This window comes from Papio anubis, chromosome 5, assembly GCF_008728515.1.
Source record: "Papio anubis isolate 15944 chromosome 5, Panubis1.0, whole genome shotgun sequence".
NCBI lineage: Eukaryota > Metazoa > Chordata > Mammalia > Primates > Cercopithecidae > Papio > Papio anubis.
In genome coordinates, this window is record NC_044980.1 from 88,848,576 (window position 1) to 88,873,620 (window position 25,045).

A 25,045-nucleotide genomic window follows, 5' to 3' on the forward strand; every position below is an offset into this window, starting at 1 on the left:
TGAGGAGTAAAATAATGAGTTATTTTTAGAAACAGTGAAGATATGAAAACAACCTAAATGCCCATCAACGGTAGACTGGATTAAGAAAAGGTGGTACATATATACATGGAATACAACACAGCAATGAAAAAGAATGAGATCATGTCATTTGCAGCAACATAGACGGAGCTTTAGGCCATTACCCTGAGCAAACTAACACAGGAACAAAAAAATACCACATGTTTGCATTAATAAGTGAGAGCTAAACATTGAGCACGCATAGACATAAAGAGGGGAAAAACAGACACTAGGGGCCTACCTTGAGGGTGGAGGGTGGAAGGAGGGTGAGGATCAAAAAAACTACCTATTGGGTACTATGCTTATTACCTGGGTGATGAAATAATCTGTACACCAAACCCCCATGATATGCAATTTACCTACATAACAAACCTGTACATGTACCCTGAACCTAAAATAACAGTTAAAAAAAAAATCTTACTTGATCCCTCATGGATTCTCACATCAACAAAGGAGAGGATCCTTTATAATAACAAAATCAGGTAACACTTTTATAATTTCCTTTATGTCTGTACTTATTGAAATAGTTGATTGTCAGAGGATAGTTTTCTCCTTGCAATGATTAGCCATACCCTTGAGAAAAACTCCTACAAGGGTATAAAACACAGTTTGGATATGTAAGATTTGAGATGTCTATTAAACTTTGATGAGGCAGTGTATTGGAAATCAGTACTTGGAGCTGGAGAAAAGAATAGATCTGGAGATGAATATTTGGGAGTCATTAACATATAGATGACACTTAAATTCAAAGGACTAAATGAACTCACCTAGGGAGACTGAACAGATAAAGAGAAGAGAGACAGAGCTCCAACATTAAGAGGCCAGCCAAACAGAGGAAAGCAGGCAAAGGAGAATGAGAAAGAATGGGCAGAGAGGTAGGAGGAAAATCAGGAATGTGTCTCTAACAGGAAGAAGTGGTCAAGAGAATGGAATACCGCTGAGGTCTGGTAAGATGGAAACAAAGAGATGACCACTGGACTTTAACAGGGACTTTGTCAGGTATAACCTCACGGGTGTGGTGGAAACAATGGGCTGAGCAGAGGATGGCAGGTAAAGAAGACATCTCCTTGAACACAAACTTTATACCGTTTATTTTTTCACATTTGCCTGCTTCTACTAAAATGACAAGCACTTTCTTGGCAGGGACCATTCATGACTTATTCAGCTTTATATCTCCAATGCCTAGTTCTATCCCTGGCAAATGTCAGAAGATAAATACACGTTTGCTGAATGAACAAACGAATACTTGGTAGTTTAACTCTTCTACCTCTTAATTTTTTATTAAAGAAAAAACATCTTAAGATACCCAGCTGAGTTTTTATTACATGGACACCTTTTCTGGTTCTTGAGGCATCATGGTTTCTAATAATGGAGCCAAAAGCAATGATATTAAATGTTATCTTAAAATATGCTAATACTTAAGTTTCTAGTTAAGCATATTTAAGTATTAAAAAGTATCTGTGAATCTTGTAAGAAAGTTCAAGCCTGGCTACACCCTTGAATAAGTTCACTGTTGAGTGAAAAAGTCTTCCAGACTAGGTTATCTCCCTGAATCAAGAACCAAGCGCTCACAGTAGTCCATTCCATTACAATGTGTATGTATAGCAAAAGTTCTAGCACTCATGATTCCTTTGTTTTGTTTTTCATAAGGAACTACCAACAAAAAAGAAATAAAGGAATCAAAACACCAAAACAGAAATAGAGGTAATGTGAGGTAACTGAAAGTACTCCTTCAAGGCCTTTAGGAATTATGTTATTTCAAAATAAAACTTGAAATGTAAATCCAGGCACATTATATAGAGTTACTTACGTTTCATTAATCAATAGGGACAGAAACCACAGAAGATCTGATTTCCATGTTAAAATAAAATTACAATTCTATTATCGTGCCTTAAGCACAATTTATAGAGGTTATTCAATAAAGAAAGTCTATAGAAATACAAACAAAATTTAAAATGCCCTGCTCAAAACCAAATTTTTTCCCAAAGAATTTCAACTTTCTTCAAAACATCAACAATCTCCAAAATTTCCATCCAAATAAAACAGTTTATATAAGACATATTAAGCAACACAGCACTGTTTTATATATCTGTCTGCCTCAAACTCCTGAATAGACTTCTCAAGTATAAAACATCTAATCAAACCCAAGTCTCCTCATTATAAATTAAAAGGCTGAGTGAATGTTCACCAAAATGGCACTCACATCTTTATCTCCCCTACCCCCAACTCCACTCTCCCATCTGCTTCCAATTTCCCTTTTTCTATCAGGGGTACTCCTCCTAGTGCCAATGGCTAGAAAACTCAATTCAATTCTGCTTCTAAATTTTTTTTTTTTTTTTTTGAGACGGAGTCTGGCTCTGTCGCCCAGGCTGGAGAAGTGCAGCGGCGCGATCTTGGCTCACTGCAAGCTCCGCCTCCCGGGTTTACGCCATTCTCCTGCCTCAGCCTCTCGAGTAGCTAGGACTACAGGCGCCCGCCACCACGCCCGGCTACCTTTTTTTTTTTGGTTTTTTAGTAGAGACAGGGTTTCACTGTGTTAGCCAGGATGGTCTCGATCTCCTGACCTCGTGTTTCGTCCGCCTCGGCCTCCCAAAGTGCTGGGATTACAAGCATGAGCCACCGCGCCCGGCCAATACCTTGTTAAATTCTATAGACTCTATTCATCTCCTGCATCTCCCATCAACACCCTAGGGTGGATTCCAGTCATCTCTGGCCTGTACCACAAACTTCTTCCTAACTTGTCCATCTCCTTCCAGATTCACATTATAGTCATCCTGCACACGAGGGCCAGAATAATCCTAAAACACAGATCAAATTACCTTATGTTTCTACTCAGTGTTCACAGAATAAAATCCAAACTTCTTAGTAAGGTAATGAATCTGCTCTGACCTACTTTTTCTCTCTTAAACTCAACTACATTTTTCTCCTGACCGCCATGTTAAGCAGAACAGGGTCTTTATGGCAATTCTTGGAGCTTGCCCTAGCTACCACTCTCCTTTGCTTACCTATGCCATTGTTTCTGCTGGAGATGTGGTCCCCATCCAGTTTCTGTCTGCTAAAATCTTGCTAAAATCCTTTAAGATCCAAGGATTTTAGACCAGTAACATATAGGATTCCCCGCAAAGAAAAGAAACTCATCCCATTTGTTCAACAATCTAGTTACTATGAAACCAGTAGCCAAATGCCCTTACTGTAGAGGTCAATTCGAGGTGATAATTTTATCCACGAATCTTCAAGGAGTTTATAGCTTAATTAATAAAATTCTCTTTTCTTATATCCTGCATTAAATCATGCAAATGCCAGCTTTGGTCTTTGCTGGCAAAGTATTAATGGAAACTCTTAAACCAGTTATTCTTGAAGATTCAACATAGCTCTCAAGAGCCATAATACTGCCACAGAAAGAAATAGGAAGGAAGGAAAGAAGGAAGGAGATAAAAAATAAAAGACAGAGACAGAAATCCTTGCTAGTAACCTGACCCAAGTTATGCCATGTTTTCCAGCTTTAATTGGCTCTAAATACATGGACATTAATTTATTATATTCTACCCCAGAACTGCAGGAGATTTGTGCATAAGTCATAGGAAATTCTGTATGGAGCTGCGGTATGCAGGACAGTCAGATAATTGGGTTATATACGTGTTGTTTTATTATAAAACTTAGTTCATCTTCAATGTAGGATGGCCATAATATCACATTTTAGGGACATTTTCTCAAACAATCCAAAATACATTTGGCCCAATCTAGCAAATGGTGGGCTGGATCTAGTGCCAGACTCCTGAGCTTCTCTGTTGCAGAGAAAAGGGTCATCACGAATTGTTAAAAGTGACCTAGCCTTGGTTCAGCTGAAATTATCATTTTCCTCTCTCTGCTGGCTTTATCACCAATTACCTAATAAGCCTTATAAGCACAGCTTCTGTAATTTTTCACAAGTGCAAATGGAGCAAATGGAAAGGCTGAATCTGGTGATTGTCCTTGGTAAGCTTTTCTGTAAGTCATTCCAAGAATTCTACGCCCCTTTCCTTTTAAATTCTTTTCTTGAACATGTTCCAATCCTTCACATATGTTCTTTCTTTCTCTTCCCAATTCGGGTGCCAAGCTTCCCTGTCTATCTTTTTAGGCAATCTGGCTACTACTTTTCTCAGGGACGAACACCCTCCTTTGCACTGAGCAACTGGGCATTTGAATAAACTTTCCAAACACTGAAGGATGGGGCACAAACTTGACTTCACTTGATAAAAAGCATTTTAAAATGAAGCACAGACTGAAAATGGGTCTAAGTTAAAAGTCAGTAGGATTAATTCATTTAAATTAAACTTGGCTACATTTTAAAAGTGGAGCAAATAGAATCTGCTAAAGCACACCTCACTGTTTTACTTAATAAACATGTCCAACAGTGGTGGCAGTGCTGTGCTGGCAGGTCTGGATGCTCAAGTGGTGGCTTAAGAACAATCTTCTGTATTTATAAGGCAGATTATTGGAAACACACACAAAATATGGGCAGGCAGAAAAAGAAAGAGAAAACAGCAGAGTATGAGTCTTTTCTGTGTCTTAAACTATAATGAATCAAATGCTAAAAAGTTCACCTGGTAGAAGAAAAGGATAAGGCGAGGAAGTCACTTACCCTCTGACCTGTGGACTCAGTGATTTAACAAAAGGTCAAGTAACACACTGAAGGGAGCTACTATGAAGGACAATAATTTTGGAGGCTTAAATAAGAACTTATGCTTTGTAAATAGCATCTAAAATTATGAAAAATTAAATGGCAATATATATGTACAAATTTTAAAAACATTATCACTTTCCTAGAAGACACTAACAAAGGCAGAAAAATGTATTTCAATTCAATGGAGTTGACAAGAGAAATGTGTTAGCAGAATCCCACTTAAAGGCATCTGCTTTCTGATCTTCAGGGAGAGAGCAGGAGCAGCCCCTGCCCCCAAACACAACTATGCTAGACTTTTTATATAATAGTTCAGTAAACATGGTAATGGTATTTGAGCCACCACCTTTGAAACTTTGAGTAAACATTTTTTAAAAACTAAATTGACAGGCTCAGCAATAACAAAATCTGAAAATAATGCTTTGATAAAGTTTTTGTTATAAAAATAAATTACTCAAACTTCAGAATAAAGCCAGCTGCATTACTGAGGAATTTTGCTAAAATGTATTTTTAAATGTCGGATTTTAATTTTAAATATAGTTTTCCATTTGGGAGAAATATGTAATTACAATAATATATGCTCATTTAAAATATGTAGAGCTTATGTAGACCACACAATCACAGATAACAATTTAAAATGACTATAAAGTTGTAATTTGTGATTTTATTTATTTAGCAACTTTTCTCCTCATTCAAATGAATCTACATTTTAAAAGGTTAATATTGTAGATATCTGTATTATCATCTCTAAATTTTTCTGCCAATCATGAAAATAACTTTCCAGTTAACATGATACTGGAATCAACTTGAAGCCATTTCTGTATTCAACGTGAGTGGGAAAACAACTTTTAGAAGATATTTACTCCAACTATAACTTTCATTGCTGGACTCACAATGCCCCTCTGACTGTTTAGAAAGGTTCCCAAGATCACTTCTCTAAAAATAGGAAACCTGAATAATGAAGGTCAAGTAGGATTATGTCTTTTGAAACAGTGAGGAATTGTAATTTGAAAAAAAACAAGATTTCAGAATTTTCATCAAATATTCTGTTTCCATGAACCCTAAGAACTCTGTAAATTTGCTCAATTATATCTAAAAAAGTTCTCTGTTCTGCCTAAATCATAACCCTAAAACTTTTAAATTCACTTCTTTGAAGCCATAATTTGAACCCTTACATCAAAGTGGGTTAATTTAGAAGAGTAACTCCAATAGACAAAATAATTTGGACAAAAAAAGAATTCTCTGATGCTTAATTTAGCAAATTAACCTGTTGAAATTTCTGGCTCTTAGTCATTAGAAGAGAAGGCGTAAGAGTCATCACTTTACATAGGCCAGAGCTGCTTCGAGGCTACCTGTCATCAAGTACCCTCCTATATGAATACATGAATGGTGGGGGACAGTTTTATATGAGAAATTAAAACCATTTTCCCCAAGAGAGAACAGGTTTGACCACCAGAAAACTCTTCCCAATTAGCCAATCCATGTGAACATGTTCCCAAACAGCAGCTTCAATTTAAAGTCATGAGCCCTATTTCTAATAACGATGGAAAGTGAAAAAGACCAAATTAATATCCTTCCACTGGAGGATAAAAGCTTAGCCAGATGCCTACTGCTAGCAACTGTTACTGTGCCCATAGGAGCGCACTGGTCTGTCTGGGTCAGAAGGAGGGGCACTGAGGACACATATGTGGATGGAGCCTGCAGTAAGTACCAGTGGTACATTCAGTCACCAGAAAGGTATCTATCTCATTTTTTTGATTTCTTCCCAGTTTTCATCCAACTGAGGTTGACAATTTCACTCCAATTCCTGCTTGCTTTTCCACACCCCTTAAAAAGTGTTTCCATGGCTAAGCTGACAGTGAAGCCTGAGGACGGGAGCTGGTTAAGAATGGTCAGCTCATGTACCATCCCCCCCACGCCACTGCTTCTACCATCAGTTTCGCAGGAGAAAAGGAATCCTAGGAGCAATACAATCTATCTGGCTCCGTGCTTTAAGGTAGAGAGATCTGGAAAAAGTCTTCCCCCTTTCCCTTTGCTGTCTCTGTAGAGACCAACCAGACCTATAAATGTATATGCACAGAAATGGAAGAAGTACTAGCAGCAGTCAGAAGCAAATAAAGCCACTGACTACTTTGGTACCTCTTAAAAAGTAAAAACTTTTTTTTTTTTTTTTAAATTAAGAACTAAGTGGTGGGTTGGGAGAGAAAGAATTTTTGATCTTCTGTCTCCTGGAAGCTACTGATATATAAATGCAGGGCTTTTTAGAGCACTGTAAACTTAATTCCAAATATGAAAACACTAGGGTATAGGAAGCAAAAATGAAGGCCATCCAAAGGTAACAAAACAAAGCACTCCCCTCTGGGGCCCCCAGTGGTCATGCAGATCAGCGGGCACTGGGGGCGTCTCTGTCACTTCACTTTCCCTCCCCAAGTGGACCTCCTCATCTGCCCCCTTTCCCCACAAGTGTACACTGTCAATCTTGCTGTAATCAACTGTACAGTTTGCCTATTGTTTTCCCAAGGTAGCTGGCTGACCTACTGCCCCCCAGAGATGCCTCTTCCCACCCACTGTGTGTCAGTCTTTCTCTGCTCCTCTGGTCTGCTCCTCAATAGGGGCTAGCCGCCTCCTGCTGACTTCTTTCTCTCTGGGCCTCTGGGTTTTCTCTTTACATTCCCTGACCTACCTTCTTCCCACTGCCATTCCTTCCCACGCCCTTCCCTTGGAACAGGCAAGCTTATCTTTCCATCTTGCAAGGCTGAGTTTCTCTCCACTGTCTGCTTCTGTCCCTCTGCCTGTGTTTCTGGCTTCCCCCAAATGGGCCTCCCACTCCGTTTGATGCTGGTCTCTTCACTGCAGGTGCACCTATCTAGGAGTAGCTATTGGCCCACGCAGTTTTGTATTTCTTGTATCTCTCCCAGCCATTCTTGAGGTTTTCTCCCGAGATTTCACTGTATGTAGGAAGGTACCTTTCTCCCTGTGCATGCACTCCTCCTTGACGCCCCCTCACCCCACCACACAAAGTCTGTGAGTGTTTTTCACCATATGCTTCTCTGGTTAGTAACACAAGTGTCCTAGCACGTACACTCATGTGTCCACCCAATTCTGTGAGTGCCTTCCTAACAATACACTCACCTCTGAAAGTCTCCACTGCTGTTTACAAATACCCTATCATGTGAGTTCATTTTCTATCCAAAGCCTGCACAACTAATGCCTTCCTCTGTGCGCACACTTATGTCGGGGTGGGGGTGGGGGGCTCTCTGAAAACATTCCCAGTGAACCAGGGTTCACACCTCTCCTGCCGCTCTGCCTCAGACTCTGACTTCGCTCTGTGTATTTAAAGTGCCTGGCTTTAGTGGGAGCTCAACAGATGTCAATTCTTTTCCCCACTTTTAGCTGAATAACTATGTGAGTCTGTGTCTCGGTGTCCTTCTGCCCCTCTGTGCCTGTTTTATGAGACCGGTTGGAGTGTGTTCCTCAGGATAGAATAGGCTATTTGTAAGATGCCCCGTGGGTTCTATTTCCCTTCCGACTCTCTTCTCCTGTAAAACGTTACAAGTTCCCCCATATGACATAACCCTCCCTCATGCAATGTATCCACTCCGGTCTCCCTCATAGGCACACAGTACTGCGTGTCCATAAACTGCTTCCCCATGCACCCTGGTTACTGCGTCCCTTCTCGGTGCCTCCCTCTCTCTCCCACTTTTTTTCCAACATGAAAGCGTCTGGATTTGTAGTGCAATTACAGTGAACGTGCGCCTATCTGAGCCTCTCTCTGTACTGGAGGGGTGTGTGTGTCCATGGGCTTCTCTCGAAAACGAGGGGTGAGAGGCCCGAGTCTCTGCCCGGGATGCATTGCATCCTCCCCCCACCTTCTGGCTCGTTCCCTGTTTACACGTCCCCGAGTCAGCCCCAGACGCCGGGAGTTTTTTTGGGTACGTAGAGCGTCGGTGAACCTCCATCCTCAGAATCCGATGTCTTACTCCCGGGGAGCGCTAAGTGTGTGTGAGTCCTCAGGTCTCTCCCCGGGACGCCGTGTTGGTTTGTGTCCGCCCCCGGACACGGCGCGTCTCCAGTAACGCGATGCGCCGGTGTCCCGGAGTCCCTGAGAATGCAGGTGTGTCCCCTCCCCCCCGTACGCGAAGCGCCAGTGTCCCTGCCGTTCCAGTGTGCGCCGCCCCCTTACACGGACTGCCTAAGTCCCTATCTCTACGAGTACACCGTGCGCCCCTCACCATGCGCCCGAGTCCCCATCCCTTCGAGCACACAGTGTGTCCCCTGATACGTGAAGCGCATGTGTCCCCAAGTCCCTGGGAATACAAGGTGTGTCCCACCCCCACACGCGGAGCGCCTGTGTCCAGTCTCTGCGGATCCACCGTGCCCATGTAATTAGAAAACGCGGACAGCTGGTGTCCGCGAGTGGTCCCTGGTTCCTTGCCCACACGCTGCTCGCTACTCGCCTTCCCCGCAGAGGGTAGCGTGGTCATCTCACTTCTCTCATCGGGGCCTCTCTCCCTCCTTAGGACCCAACAAGCCGGGAAATCCGCGTGCGCCGTCGGAAAGTCCCGCAGCGGCACGGCAGCCGACCCAGGGCTGCGGCTGCCTCGGCCCCGCCGCCAGGGGCCGCCCGCCTGCCCGCTTCCCCAACGCCCAGGCTGGCCCGGGACCGCGGCGTCAGCCACCCAGCCGGCCCTGCCCTGCCTGGCCGCTGCGGGCGCTGACGGCGGCAGCTGCCAGCCCCGGCTCCGCCGGCCCCGCACCCGGCACCCGGGCAGGGGGAGACGCGGCCAGGCAGTGAGGGGTGCGCTCTGCCTCCCCGAGCCCTCACCTTGTGGCTCTGGTAAGTCTCGAGCGCCCGGATCGCCGTCTCGGTGAGCTTCACATGCAGTACGGTGATGTTGTCTTGCCCCAGCCGTCCGCACGACAGCCCATAGCGCTGCTCCTCCCGCAGGCCCGCTGCCCCCCCCGCCGCCATCTTAAACTCCCCGGGGTGCCGCCGCCGCTCCGGCTCTAGCCTCCACTGCGGCCGCGGCTGCTTGGGCTTTAGCAGCCGCCGCCACTGCTAGGGCCATCCCGCTGCTGACGTACTGTCATATACTGCGCGGAGCCAGAGCTCGGACTGCCACCGTCGCCACCCGCCCCACCCTCCGGCCCCGCGCCCCGCCCCGGGCTCGTCTCATTGGTCTTGTTCCCTTCAGAACCGCCCTCATCGGCCGCCCTCCACTCTCACTGGGGCGGGGCCCAAAGTCGCTGGAGTTTTGCTCCTGGGACGGGACGTCCGAGAGGTAACAGGCTGACGTCTAGGTGACGCGCCAACTTAATCACGTCTGACGTCACGTCTGGTCGTCTTGGCTCCCCGGCCGAGATTGGCCAGGCTGGCTTGGGGACTCCCCTGCTAGTTGGAAGTCCAGGTTGCCTGATCTGGTTACCTGGAGTTGGAGCCCCGCCCCTGTAGGGGATGGTAGTGAAAAGTCAGAATTGGGGAATCTCGCCCTGCGCGGGTGGTCCTTGGAGAGGAGGATCTCCACCTCCGATGTGTAAGGGATGGCCGTGACCAAATAAGGACTTTGTTCCCCGACGGCTGCGGAAGCTGTGGAACTTGGTGCGTGCGTGTGGGGGAGGACGCAGTAGGCGGACTCGCTAGAGATCTGCTCCTCAAAACTCCTGGTACTGTAGTTGAGCAGACGGGTTTGGGAGGAAACTGCTCACTCGAAACTTGAAGTTATCGGGTGCCACACGCAGAGCTTATAAAAACAAAACCAAAAACCCTTGAAATTAGTGAGTTGACTCTTAGATGTAGGAGTTGTGTTAGATTTTGTGGAGCATCTTAAGGACAAAATCACGCGGGAAGTTAAATGCCTTTCGTATGGTGGGCATGGTATAATAGAGAATTGAGTGCGAGATCTTTACTACGCCATGCCCTGTTGTGATTCTCTGGGATCACAACTGGTTGGGATGGTATCTCCTTAAAAAGGACTCTAGAAGAGTAAAACTGGCATTGTTCTAAATTAAAAGAAACGTCGACAGTTCTCATTCTCTGATTCAGTTTGAGTTTTGTCCTTTTTATTTGATAGGGCTGTGTGAAAACCTAGCTAGGGTTTAAAGGTAAGAGATAGGCTGTCGAGGATAAGCGAAGGAGATGGGGGCGTGAGGCGTGTGCACAGGCCTGGCATACTTTCCATTCCATCCACAGGATGCTTCCTGTGTAGGCGTGGCTAAAAGAGGGAGCCTAATCTGGAGTCCCTTTCAGGTTGTGTGTGGATAGACTGACAGATGGGTTCCTGTCAGAGGATGGATTAATTGGGTGATCAGAAACACCAGATAAAACCATTGAAAGCTTTCAAACTGTTGAAAGTCAGTTTAAAAAAGTTTTTTTTTTTTTTTTTTTTTTTTAAATAAAAAAACTGAGACGCTTGTTTTTACCCTCAGCTTATAAAACCGTGTTCTGTTCTACTGGGATCCCCCGGGAAAGTTTATAGATATTTAATCAGTGTTTTTCATTACTTTAAATAGGATTATGGCTATAATTCCATGTCCTCCCCTCCCAATAAATGCCTTCCCCACCGTACGTGTACACTCCGTTTTGATTCAGACTCTCAAACAAAGTAGGTGTATAATGTGAATTACAGAATGAATTCTCGTTCCATGGATTAAGTGGAAACACCTGTATTAAGCATTGCTCCATCACAGGAAAACAGTTTGTAAATTGACTTAATTTCAATCCACTAAGATTGGCTAGCTGTTAAGACATAATTAACGCTTGCTAATTTCATTTACTTTGGTGATACAAAGTTATCTTAAATTCATTGAGTAGAGAAATTAAGGAATCATCAAATTGGATTTAAAAGTTTACCCTTAGAAGGGAAATAGAGGCTTTATTACCTAGTTTTCTCAGCTTTCCAAAAGTAGAAACCTTATTCAAATAATTCATCTCTAAGCGGACTATAGTCTAAAAATAATTCTGTACTTGAATTTTTCTTTTCTCTCTCTGTTTTTTTCTTTTTTTTTGCTTTGATACTAAAGGACTGAGCACATAGCTAAAGCCTTAATTATTTGGGGGGCGAGGGGGAAGGGAGGTTTGACCGGAACAAGTAAAACCTGTATCCTACTGCTTTTCCGGTGAATGTGGGTAAATCCCCACCCACATGATATCCTAACTTGGCCTACTCTTACTCAGAATTTCTGATGACATCCAAGCGGGTGGGGGAGGAGTAAGGATGGTTTTCGTTGTAGTTTTCAAATATCTGACCTATAGCTTCTTACTAGTAATTGATTTTTTAAAAAAAATATAGTAGGAAAATTTTTCCCATGCCCTATTTTAGTAGGTAACAAATCTTTTGGGGATTAATATATTATTGTAGTGAGTTAATGTTTGTTTGTATTTTTCCCCTTTTGAGCTTTTCAACTGTGGAAGGAGGAAATGATCAAGTACAAAGCAATATGGTAATCTAGTAGCGTCTTTTCATTGATGTCTCACAGGTATAGTACACATTATGCCTGCCTGAATCAGATGGTCAAGTTATGATGCTGGTAAGGATAATTTATTTTGAGGAGGCTTATGAAAGGTGCTTTTTGGGAAGGTTGCCATTTTATACGTATTTTCTGTATCTTTATCTGATTTAAATAATTAAATTATCATTGAATATCAGTTAAGTATAACATGCTGTAGAGGATTTAAAAATTAAACTGTAAAGTCTCTAAAGGAATTTTCTGTTTCAATGTGGCAAGTGAACAGTATACTGAAAGCAAAGCAATTAGAAAATTAGTAAATGCTAATTTGGATGGTGTTGGTGACAAGCTCAAAAATTCAAAGAAAGGAGAAGTCTGAAGAGGTTTAATGAAGGTGATAGTACTTGAACAGCTCTTGAGGGTTGAGTAGATTCTAGATAAGTTGGAGGTGGTATAGATGGAGACAGGCCAACTAAAAATGATCTTAATGATGATTCCAGGTGAATACATTAGTTTTATGAAGGAGGAATGGAGACTCCCATTAACTTAAAAGCAACCTGCCTAACATAACCAGGAGAGGCAGGGTTGGAATCACCTCTTCAAATGTCCTTCCAGTCCTTATATACACTGAGTAGCTATGGATTAGATTTAATAACTGAGAAGAAATCTGTCGTATAAGACAGTTCAGTGCAGGAAAAAGGCTAAAAGGAATCTGATGCAGGGCCTGCTCCATCTCTCATGTCTAATATACAGTGCTGGCAAGGGATATGTGAACATCAAGGCCTTCTCTGGCCTTCAAATACTGGGCCACCCCTCATTCCAGGTTGCTGCATATTTAATGACTGTTTCTCACATCTTTGGTGCAGTGGTCACCAATTCAGATGCCTTCAGGGACTATTGGATACCCAAATGAGTGAAACAGGGCAGATGCAATGTCATAGGCACTGAAGATGCTGGACTGTAGTGAGCTGGGAGCGTTTAAAGGGCTGAGTGATATCTTGGTTCAGCTGACTGTTGCCAGGTAAAAATTTTAATAAACATTTTCTGGACATTAAAAAAGTTTTAGGCCAAAGTTAGCCCACAGGTTTCTAGTTTTCCAGATCTTCTGTAGTGACTGCCAATGCAGAAGGGCATTCTGTCTTATACCTGTGTTAGCAGTTTGGAGGTTATTTCTTAAACCCATCTATACAAAAAGTTAATGCTTATTAATGTCTTAATACAAGGCAATGGCTTCTGTTACAGAAAGAGAACATAGAACCTTATAGAGTTATAGCACAGAAGCTCTCTCGATTCAGAATTTCCAGAGAGAAAATCTTTCCCTTTTGAATTCTCTTCCCCAATGCTGCTTGCTCCCTTGTGCAATGGTTGTGTTTGACCCAACTATTACACCACTCTCCCTTCAAGACTGCCCAGCCATGTACTAAAATCTAAAATGTACTAAATTTCCTTGCCTTGGACACAATTGAAGTAGAAGCTTGATAGTTTTAAAAGTACTTCAGCAAATATTTATAGAGAATAAAAGTGAGATACCTATAGTTAGGGCATAGATTTTGTTATATAAACACAGGTTTTAAGTTGAATAATTTTTATTGTATTGTGTGAATATTTACTCTAAGTACGAGAAATGTTACATTGCATTGTTTATTATTGTTATCATCATTATTGCTAAATTTGACTCTGAGTTCCCCATCTGAGTAGTAGGACAGTAAATTTACAAGTCATTCAAAGGTTCCAGAATATGTGGGGAGGGTTCTCTAATCTAGGTCTATCTCTGCTGTTATACTTCTTTAGAGGCTCAAGAGTTTCTTTTTAGGAAGGGTTTGGGATGGAACACAACCTAGATAGAAGGCAACAGAGGACCTGAATTGAAAATGCATTTGTAGAACAAACATACTGTATTTACTTATGTCGTGTATTTTTATGGGAGTAGGGTTAAGGGTGGCACTCATGGTGATTATGAGAAGGGAGGCTGAAACTCTCCCTAGCCTTGTAATATGATGATGGACCACGTCCACATGATTTTCTGAAAGGAATCGCTTATCTGAGAACTTTGCTGAAACGGGCAGCCCTGGGGTACTAACCTCAGCAAAGTCCAGTCTCCCTCCCCAGGTGTATACTTATTGAGGTACGGAAAGGACACTGGACTTGGGCTGTACCCTTCCTGGGGCTGGCAGCCTCAGCTTCTCCCAGGATTAGGAGGTGTTAACCCATCTCTGGACATCTACCTCTACACTTTCTTGTTCTCCGAAGTCCCTTTCTCTTTCTAGAACAGTCTGGTTATTAAAAAAAAAAAAATTGTGATCTGAAAGCGAGGAAAGTCCCTCCTCCCCTCCAGTTCAAAGCCCTTCTTCACTCTTAATGGGGCTGAGTAGAAGGCTAGGTGGCCAGGGCTATCTCTCCTTCTTTCACATGTATTGAATACACACACACGTTAGCTCCCTAAGATGGAGATACTCAGTCTTCATTAATACCTTTTTAGCTTTTTTCCCCTCTCTCTATTCCTTGCCTTTCTCTACATTAAGAGCAGTCTCTAGGAAATTGTGTCCTTTGGAGGCAAAAGGACTCGGATTTGATTCCTCTAAACACCAAGAAAATTCTCCCCTTCTTCCCTGATTGAAGAAAATGTCCTGTCCACAGAACTGAACTGTGTCCAGCATAGTGACCAAAGTGGCCATTTTCCCACATGATAATTGTTTTATGGCTATTCAGCACAGTGCAAAGTGCCCTGAAAGATATCTTGTTAGCTCTGAAAAGGAGAAGAGTGGTAAAGAGTGACCTAACAACTATTACCATTTCCATGCTGTTTTGTACTAAAAAGGAACACATGTATTTCTGAATAAACTGAGGAGTTAGGAAGACATGGGGTGGGGAGGGAATGTTTAGCCTTTCGCTTTTAAACATGCTAATAGTGGACCAAAAACCATCAGTCTCAAGAATGATTTTGATAATTAATAATAGCTTATTCTTGTCAGGTGCAGTTGTGTGATACTATAGTCCCAGCCACTCAGGAGGCTCAGGCAGAAGGATTCTTAGAATCCAGCAGTTTCAGGCTGCAGTCCACTATGATCCTTCCTATGAATAGACACTGCATTCCAGTCCAGACAATGTAGTGAGACCCTATCTCTAAAATAAATAAATAAATAAGTAAATGTATGTGGTTTGGCTGTGTCCACACCCAAATCTCATCCTGAATTGTAGTTCCCATGATCCCCACATGTTGTGGGAGGGATCTAGTGGGAGGTAATTGAATCATGGGCACAGTGAGTGAGTTCTCACAAGATCTGATGGTTTTAAAAGGAGCTTTCCCTCTTTGCTTGGCACTTCTCCTTGCTGCCACCATGTGAAGAAGGACGTGTTTGCTTCCCCTTCCACCGTGATTGTTAGTTTCCTGAGGCTTCCCCAGCCATGCTGAACTGTGAGTCAATTAAACCTCTTACCTTTATAAATTACCCAGTCTTGGGTATGTCTTTATTAGCAGTGTGAGAACGGACTAATACATAAATAAAAAATCTTATTTTTGATGGGACCTTGAAGTTTAAAAGCAATTTAGTTACATTATCTCTGAATTTTCTCTATAACTCTGAGGTAGCCGTTGTTTTATACTGTAGTTACCTTTTAGGTAACTGAGGCTCAGAGAGGGTGTGTATCACCCACTTGATAAGTGACAGAGCCAGGCTAGAACCTGAGATTTCCTTTTCCAAATCTCGTATATCTACCTTTGAACATGACCCTAAGGTCTGAGGAATTATAATGAATGTGTTGGATTATCACAGTGAAATTAATAAAGAGTTTTAAAATGGTTGGTTCTACTTCTGTGGGCAGGTTGGGGGTTGGTTTTTTTGTTGGTCTTGAAAGCAAGACTTAAGTCATTGAATCACTCTTTCCACACAAACACCCAGTATCTTTCTAAATAGCAACAAGGCAAATAAAATGATCCATTCAGCTTTGGTTTATTATAGCTAGCATATTGACTTTAATGAGATTTATGAAAATTAATTCTATTTTTATGTGTGATACATATAATTTGTGATATATTAGAACCCTTGGTATAACAAATATGCACAGTGCATAGGTGCCCATTTGAAAAAGCTCAGATTATGATTTTAAATTATTGTAAAGATTTACAGTTGTTATATCTTTGCTTTTATTGCATGTTATTCATATCTGCGGCTTATTTAATAAGGAATCTTTGGTCAAAAACACATCCCCTATAATATCACTTTTCCCATGGGACTGTATCTCTTACTTTATGACATGGTTTCCAGAACATGTCATGACAAAAAGCAGAGAAGAAAATATATCAACACATATGGACACAGAAGACCTTTTTGTTTTGACCTAGTGAGTTAGAATTGTAGCTGTAGCTGATTTCATCTTATTCTCATTCAGCTATTTATTCAAGTATCATATTTATCATCTTTGACCTTTGCATCTGTTATGGCCTCCAATATTGGGAATGTTTGCTTTTGCTTTGGGGTTTGGAAAATTAAAAACCAATATGACCCTTATAGGTTAGAATACTTACAGAATTAGAAACAAGCAGTATAGTCTAATATAGGATGTAAGAGGTGAAGATAAGACCTACTAGGTGAGAAGCACTGTTCAGGGACTAATTCAGTGATGTAGGAGTCCTGGATTGTGAGAACATATTCAGCTCAGGGTGTTGGGAAAAGCTCCATGGAAGAGTTAGCATTGGAATGTCAACGTTTTCTAGCTGTGATAATGGGAGTATTAAAATATTCGAAGTTTAAGGATCTTATGAGCTATCATAAGGTGTTTTGGGGGAAAGACAGTAATCTGTTTTCACAGGAATATGTGGTGCTTAAAGGTGATTGTGACAGATGGAGCCAATAAAGATGGAATGGAGACAGATTGTGAGAAGAGCTTTTAGTATTGGGCTAAGGAATATGGACTTTGATCTGTGAGCAATGGGGAACTGTTGGAGGCTTCTGACCAGGAAGTAGCATGATCTAATCTATATGTTAGGACTATTCAGTGACAAAAGTATAAGTAATGGATTGGAATGGATTCAGTGTTCTAGGCAGTTATTGTGAAGCCTGAAGGCACTTTGATTTGGAAAGTAAAGGGAACAAAAGAGATTACTATGGGGAAAGTAAGCAGGGAGACCAATGATCAGAGGAGGCTCTGTGTCATTTGGGAATTTGAAATAAGGTACTACAAGTGTAGGGGGAGTGATAATGACAAAAGAGAGCAGAGTTAGGAGGGAAAAAGTAATGAGGCCTTGTACTAGGGTATAATGATGGGAATGGAGAAAGGGAGAATATCATGGCTCTGTGAAGGTAGAGTTGGTTGATTTAGCAGCTTTATTTGAGTATGAGAGATGAGTGAGCATGAGGAATTAAAAATAACTACTAGCTTCAAGTTTGGTTTACTAGAAGATAATATTATATGAAAAGAAACAAGGGAATCAGGAGAAAGACCTTGTTTAGGTTAGTGGTATCAGTGGATTAAATGTCTGGCAGGCATTTGAAAATGTGAGTCTTAGGCCTCAGAGTCAACCCATTGAATAATAGTAGAGATTGTGAAATTGGGCAAGTTTTCTGAGGCAGGTTATGAGGAAAGAGGATGAGAAAAAGAGAATTGGGAATATTCCTAAATCTCATGCCCACTCTAATGGCGACACACTTCCTTCTTATTTAGAATTATGACTATGGTGGACCACTCTTACTGACACAGGTATCTTATGCCTGAGGGATGTTTTCATGTACCCCTGTGTATATTTCCAAGATTTTCCTAGTGATAACATCACTCTAAGTCACTTGCATTCACGCATGTTTTTTGAGTGAAGGAAAAAGCTTTGGAATTAATAACCACTCCTTACGCATTGCACTTATTTGGTGCACACCCATCGTGATGTGTTGACTTTGCTTACCTTACTTATTGGGAATGGCAGAAAAGGCCATTCACTGTTGTAGGCAGTTATTGGGAAGCCTGAAAGCACTTTGATCTGGAAAGTAAAGGGAACAAAAGAGTTTACTAGGGAGAAAGTAAGTAGAGAGACCAATGATCAGAGGAGGCTCTGTGTCATTTGGGAATCTGAAATAGGATACTACCAGTGTAATTAATGAACAATGTGAAGCTTAAATGATAATTTGCAACAAGCATTAAATGAAAGATCATTGCTTTTGGTAGTAGCCACATATTGAATAAAGTTTGCTGAGTGTGCACTGAATATTATCTGTCCTAAATGACTCAAAATTTCAGTTTGATCCTAGGGAATATTATACAACTGGAAAAGGAAATGAATATAATTATCTCTGAGAGCTGATATTATTGCATAGTACTAACAGAGATAAGGCCACTTTATATATATAGTACTAACAGAGATAAGGCCACTTTCAAATTGTCATAACAAATGAACTTTAATGATGACTAATGAACAGAAATATGTTTAATAACCTGTGATCTGATTTTAGAAGCTGGGCTATTAACTGAGAATAAGGAGAACTGCTCTCTGTTTCTGATTCTGTCCCTCTGATCTTTGCCTTGAATAAATCACTCATGTATAAAATGATTCTGGATAATTTAAAAGCATCAAGTATTTGAATTGTGACTTTTCTCTCCAATATTTCTCAACTAAACCAGCACAAAAATTTAAGAAGTATAAGGTATAATTTGATTTACCTGCAGAAAGAGTATTAGCCTCTAATGGGGATTATCCACATTTCTCAAAAACAACAGTTCGTCATGTTGATGATCTATTATGACTGTGACCCCTGATGAGCATACTGAGACTGGCGTCAGCAGATTGTATTAAACTTCAATAGCATAGAAAGCCAAGTATCATGATTTAGCTTTGTCAAGTGTTGAAAAATTTTGTTTTTGCACAGAGGAAAAAGTCTTTCCTAAATAGATTCTGACTTGGTGTATTGAGTAAGTATATTTGCCTCATTTTTAGATTCCTGAATCTTTTTTTTTAAGTTTCTATCTTGTATTTTTAAAATTACCCTATATTTTATATACTCATTGTAAGCATATAGGTTTGCACAGATTAATTAAACGTAATTTTTGAATATTTGCCAAAACAGAAGCATGGCATTGGAAATGTACTTTAAAAATAGAAAATTTGAAGGCACTTTTGAGTTTGCAATGACAATTATCCCAGAAAATTTACTATAAAATAATTAAGCGTTAGTGCAGGTAAACTTTTTAAAATGTATTTTTAATTTACATACAGTAAAATTTACTCTTTTTGGTATATATTTTATACCAAAAATTCGACAAACAGAACAATTCTATTACCTCCCCAAAGGAACTCCTTGAAAATACATTGTCCCTTTGTAGTCAGATCCTCCTGCCCCCCACCCTTAACCCCTAACAACCACTGATCTGTTTTCCATCACTATAGTTTTGCCTTTTCTAGGATGTCATATACATGGAGTCATACGTTATGTAGGTTTTTGAGTCTGGCTTCTTTCACTTAGCATAATGCATTTGAGATTCATCCATGTTGTTGCAGGTACCCACAGTTTGTTCCCTTTTATTGCTCAATACTATTCCATTTACGGGTCCTTCACAGTTTAGTTGCCACTTGAAGGATATTTACATTATATCTGATTTTGGGTGATTGTGAATAAAGCTGTTATAAACATTCACAAATGGTTTTTATGTAAACATGTCTTCTTTGTTTATTTCTTTTCTTTCTTTCTTTTTTTCTTTTTTTTGAAGCAGGGTCTCCCTCTGTTATCCAGGCTGGAGTGGAGTGGCTCAGTCATAGCTCACTGCAGCCTCAAAGTCCTGGCTTCAAGCCATTCTCACATCTCAGCCTCCCTAGTGGCTGGGACTACAGGGCATGCCACTAAACACAGCTAATTATTTTATTTTTATTTTGTAGAGATAAGGTCTCCCCGTGTTGCCCAGGCTGGTCTCAAACTGCCTGCCAAAGTGTTGGGTTTACAGGTATGAGCCACTATGCTCAGCCAAGTCTTATTTCCCTTGGGTAAATACTTAAAAGTGGGATTATTGTGTATAGTAAGTATATATTTAACATTATAATGAACTGCCAAACTATTGCTCATAGTGACTGTACCATTTTGCATTTGAAAATTCAAGTTTTTCTGTGTACTTGTCAGCACTTGGCGTTGCCAGGTTTTTTTTTTAAGTCATTCTAGAGCATGCATAGTAGTATCTCATTGTAGTTTTGGTTTCCATTTCCCTAATGATTAGTAATATAGAACATATATCTGTGTGTTTGTTTGCCTTTAGTATATATTTTTTGTTGAAGTGTCTTTTCAGATCTTTTGTCCTTTTAAAAAAAATGAGTTGCTTTCATTTTAAGATTTGATGATTTTTATGTAATCTAGATATATGATTCAAAAACATTTTCCCCCAGTCCCTACCTTGTTTTTTCTTTCTCTTAAAGTATCTTTTGCAAAACAAAAAAAAGTTTTTTATTTTGATGAAGTTCAGTTTATCAGTTTTTTTTCCTTGTTCTTACAGTGCTTTTGGTGTTAAATCTAAGAACTCTTTGCCTAGCTGAAGGTCACAAATATTTTCCTATACATTTTCTTCAAAGTGTTTTACAGTTTTACATTTACATTTAAGTTTATGGACCATTTCAAGTTAATTTTTTATTAGCACAAGTACATTTCTTTACTAACCAAAGGGATGATCCTAATTAAACCAGCACTTTAAAATAATTCCACATAAGATACTTGTGGAGATTTGCTTGTTGAACTGAACTTGTTCATTCTCTCAGTTAATTACTTTCCAAAGTGATGATAGAATTTTTATTCTACTTTTTCGTAGACCTGAGTACAGGTGACATTGTTCAGGATGCAGTCCACCATTAATTTCCCGTTTTTTTAACTTTCTTATTATCGTGCTTTCCTTTCCTTTCCATTCCTGATGTTGAACCAATGTGCCATGTGTGAAGTTGTGACAGTCTGTGTTTTTCTGCTATCAGCTGTAGTTTCTTCAAACTTCTCCCTCAGGGTACAAGAGAATTGTGTTGGTTTCAGAGTGCTCTCAGTGTTTATGGTGGTTTTTGCTGTCACAAGAAATGTTACAACCTGTTCTGGCCATTGCATGCATTTTTCACAGAACTATCCCTACTCCTAGTTCCATCATGTATTCATCAAAGCATTTGCTATCCACTCGATGCTATTGTCCTCTCAGCTGCTGAATGATGGCCAGCATGGGTGTGTGAGCAGAGCAGGGTCTGGCTCAGGGGTGGGGGTAGGATGTTGAGCCAGGTTTTTTGTATAAGGTGTGAAATATGTGTCTAGGGTGATTTTTTGGCATTTGGGTTAGTACTATTTGTTAAAAAGACAATCTTTTTTTCCACTGAACTGTGTTTACACCCAAGTAAAAAATCAGTTGACTACAGTATTTGTATGGATCTATTTCTGCACTCTATACTATATGATCTACGTGTCTCTGCTTTCATCAGTACCCACTGTCACGATTATTGTAGCTTTATAGTATAATTGACTTTAGAACATCTCTGCGAGAAAGAAACAAATTCTCTCAAGCACCCTAGTCAGTTTCCTTTTCAGTCTTCTTATCCAAGCAAATGGATTATTTCTCAACAATTTTATCTTCAGTGTTCATTCAGTTTATATATTGACTCAGAAAGGTTGTAGCCATACTTCTTGTAGCCTTTCCCTGGATAGAAAAAAGACCCTTGTACACTATAGCATTTAAGTTGAGCTTTCTCTGTATTGAAGTTAAAATGCAAAAATTTGCACGTGCATACACACACACATACACACACACACACACACACAGCCAAACCGAAAACCATCTACTGAGCTATCATCTGCAGACATTCCCTTAAGGGGCTTCCCAGGGAGCTACCACCTCTTTCAGGCCCCATCACTCTGACCAAGCTGCCTGGACAGTGGTGACACCTTACCATCCATTGATAACCAGCTTCCTGTCTGGTGGAGCGTCAGTTGGTGGGAACCAGCTGTTATGATTCATCCCACTTAAGATTTCTGCCTTTTGAGAAGTGACGCTAATAGACCTTGGCTGAATGGTGTCTGATTGGGAGAATTTTCTTTTTGAAAGCAGTTTGATTTCTAGTGCCTCAGCAACTGAACTTTTTATTTTAACAGGTATGCTCCAATTTCCAGTTTCTGTGGAAATTCAATAGAAAGATAAATGTTGTTTTCATCAAGTGTTTGTACCGGCTATTATTTCTTCCTGAAAAACAAACAAGCAAGGTAACTTCTCTTAAAAAAGATACTTGCGTTATGAATTCTTTAATAGTTTTCCAAGCTTTCTGGCTTCTCATATTCTGCAAAAGGCAAAACATTTCCAGCCTGAGATATGACTTGTTACATTTGGATTTGGTGAAAGTATTATTGAGTGCCTGAGGGGATAGCTTCACATATCTTGAGGGGATGGCCTTTCTCTTGCGCTATTGAAGCCAGTTTCATCCTTTGCTTTTTTTTTTTTTTTTTTCATTTTCTTAGCTCTGATAAGCTTATGAATATTATTTAAAAACAAAGTTTGTTAAGGGGTTGAAGCAGTTTACAACCATAAGGACAAGCTGTTGTAAATATAATGAAAGAACAATAAGAAACATAAATTTTAAAATATTGATAAGGGAAAGGTGTATTGCCTTTTATGAGTTATGCAAAATTAACATTGTCCTTACTTTTTTAAAAACAATTTTCAGCAGTTGCACATGGAATAACAATTGTCCTTACTTTAGAGATGAGGAGAGAGCAGAGCATGCCATGAAGGAGGAGGACTGTGATTACATTAGGGACATACCAATCATGGTACCAGTGGCATGCATGGGCAGAAGGGGAGCCTGTTACCAGCAGCCTTTACAGGATGGGCCAGATTTCTTCAGCATCGCTGCATATAAAGTCACACCCCTAAGTATGAGAAAGTCAAATTGTGATGGAAATTTTTCTAATGCTAAGAATTGCTGGTTTCCTATAGCCAATTCAAGTTGTGCTAGCAGTGCAACATTTTATAACATTTGGTAGTAACAAGTGATTTTATCTTTGGGTTGGTGATACCCTAGGGCAGACATTCTCAAACTTTAGTGTACATAAGAATCACCTGGGGAGCTTGTTAAAATTTAGGTCCCTGGGCCCCAGCCCTCAGAGGTTTTGATTTATTAGGTCTGGGGAGTGGACAAGAATCTGCATTTTAAAAACAAACCCGCTCTGTTTGGCACCCTGACTCATTTCTCAAAAGGTTGCAAAATTCTCCTAACAAAAACTGTTACCCTTCAACTGAATTTTTAAAATACTCTTTCACTTAGTACAAGTAAGTGTTGTGAAATTTAATGATGGCTGAGCTTTGGGGTTCCAGAGAGGTTGGCAATAACTAGTTTAGATTCCCTAGGTGTGAACTAAGATATAACATGCAGCACAGTATAAATAGACTTAAGTTAAATTTCTTTCAATTAGAAGTTATTAGTTACACAATTTCCATTTCCAGGTCATCTATGCATCCACAGATGGTATTAGATAAGGGAGCTAGACCAGGCATGGTCTACCTAGGGAATTTCACCAGGTTATTTTATAATCATTATTGCCTACTGTGCCCTTAATGATGTTAGTCAGGATCCCATTAAGTTAGTGAATATAGTAATTGGTCCCCTGATGATAGCCAGGGGGAGTCAAATCCTGTGGGTCCACCCTATTCTGGTCATATTGGAGGCAAGATAGAAATTGCTGCTTGTAGTCTTCAAGGGCACTTTTCCTTTGTGGGGATAAGGTGCAGGCACATTTCTCAAAACACAGCAGGAGTCCCTAGAGAGTCCTCCCCCGATAATTCAGGCTGGCACTTATGACTTACTTTTAAAAGTAATTTAAAAATCCCATCAAATACAAACAATCAAAATCCAGATTCTCTACCAGCTATTCTGTAGATCTAGTATTCCATTGTTTCCATCTGCGCACATCAACCACTTAAAAATATTTTTGGACAAGGTTTTTCCTGCCTTTGTTGATACTTAGGTAAGGTGGAGCATTTCTAGAGACTGGACTCAAAGCAACTGCGCAAACGAATATGATGTAAACTAGTTCTATTGTTAGCAAGGGGGAATAAGATTTTGCTGATTTGGTGTTCATATTCAGACAACTTCTGCAGTTTGCAGAATTATAATACCAAACCAGAGGTTATTCCTGATTCACTTGAATGAATCCCTGTGCTTGTGGTTCATGTATATAGCTGACTTTTAAAATTTTTCTAACTTTTCATGGCAAAACTTAAAGCAAAGAGAATTACAGAATCTTCCAGATATGGAAAGTACTTAAAGAACATACACTCCTATCTCTTACCTAATGTTTATTTATTTGTTTTGACAGCCAGGATACACACTGGATTACCTAATTTTTAAATCTCATCTTCTACCTTAACTCTGTCACTAAATTGTCAGCTTTTTAAGGGAGAAGGTTGTTTCTTACTCAAATGTGTTTTTAATCCTTGTGAAATTATATTACATTCAGCTTCTTGAGGAAGAAGGCCTCATTTTGCACAACTGCCCTGAATAAATACTTTTTAATTTGATCATTCAGTTGGCAGATGTTCTCATTCCCTGTGTTCCAGTTGTGTGAATTTGGCTGCCATATTTCCTTAATTCTGACCCCTGCCCTATCACTTACTAATGTATGACCTTGGGCATTATTTAACCTTTCTGTGCTTTTTTGTAAAATGACACTCAATAGCATGATGATGATTTTTGCTATTGTCTTTGCGGATATTTTTTAACATGATTAATATTTATGTGTCTAGATTAAGTAGATACACTAATAATAGCTGCCATATTTTGAGGACTTTCTTAGTACATTTGTGCTGCTATAACAAAATATTAATGCCACAGACTGGGCAACTTATAAACAATAGGAATGTGTTTCTGACAGTTGTGGAGGCTAGGAAGCAGTGGCAGATTCA

General features: G+C 40.3%; 1 protein-coding gene and 1 pseudogene across 1 annotated transcript in view; both read right to left on the minus strand.

Moving 5' to 3' along the window:
• The window catches only part of ELL2 (elongation factor for RNA polymerase II 2), a 77,056-nt gene extending 66,806 nt beyond the window's left edge, over window positions 1-10,250 (minus strand). Inside the window, exon 1 of the mRNA XM_003899938.4 lies at window positions 9,543-10,250. Coding sequence (XP_003899987.2) covers window positions 9,543-9,689 — 147 coding nt within the window. The 5' untranslated portion in view covers window positions 9,690-10,250. The remainder of the gene's footprint in view (window positions 1-9,542) is intronic.
• A 10,663-nt stretch (window positions 10,251-20,913) lies between these two features.
• On the minus strand, window positions 20,914-21,322 carry LOC116275039 (annotated as a pseudogene).
• Between the last annotated feature and the right edge of the window lie 3,723 nt (window positions 21,323-25,045).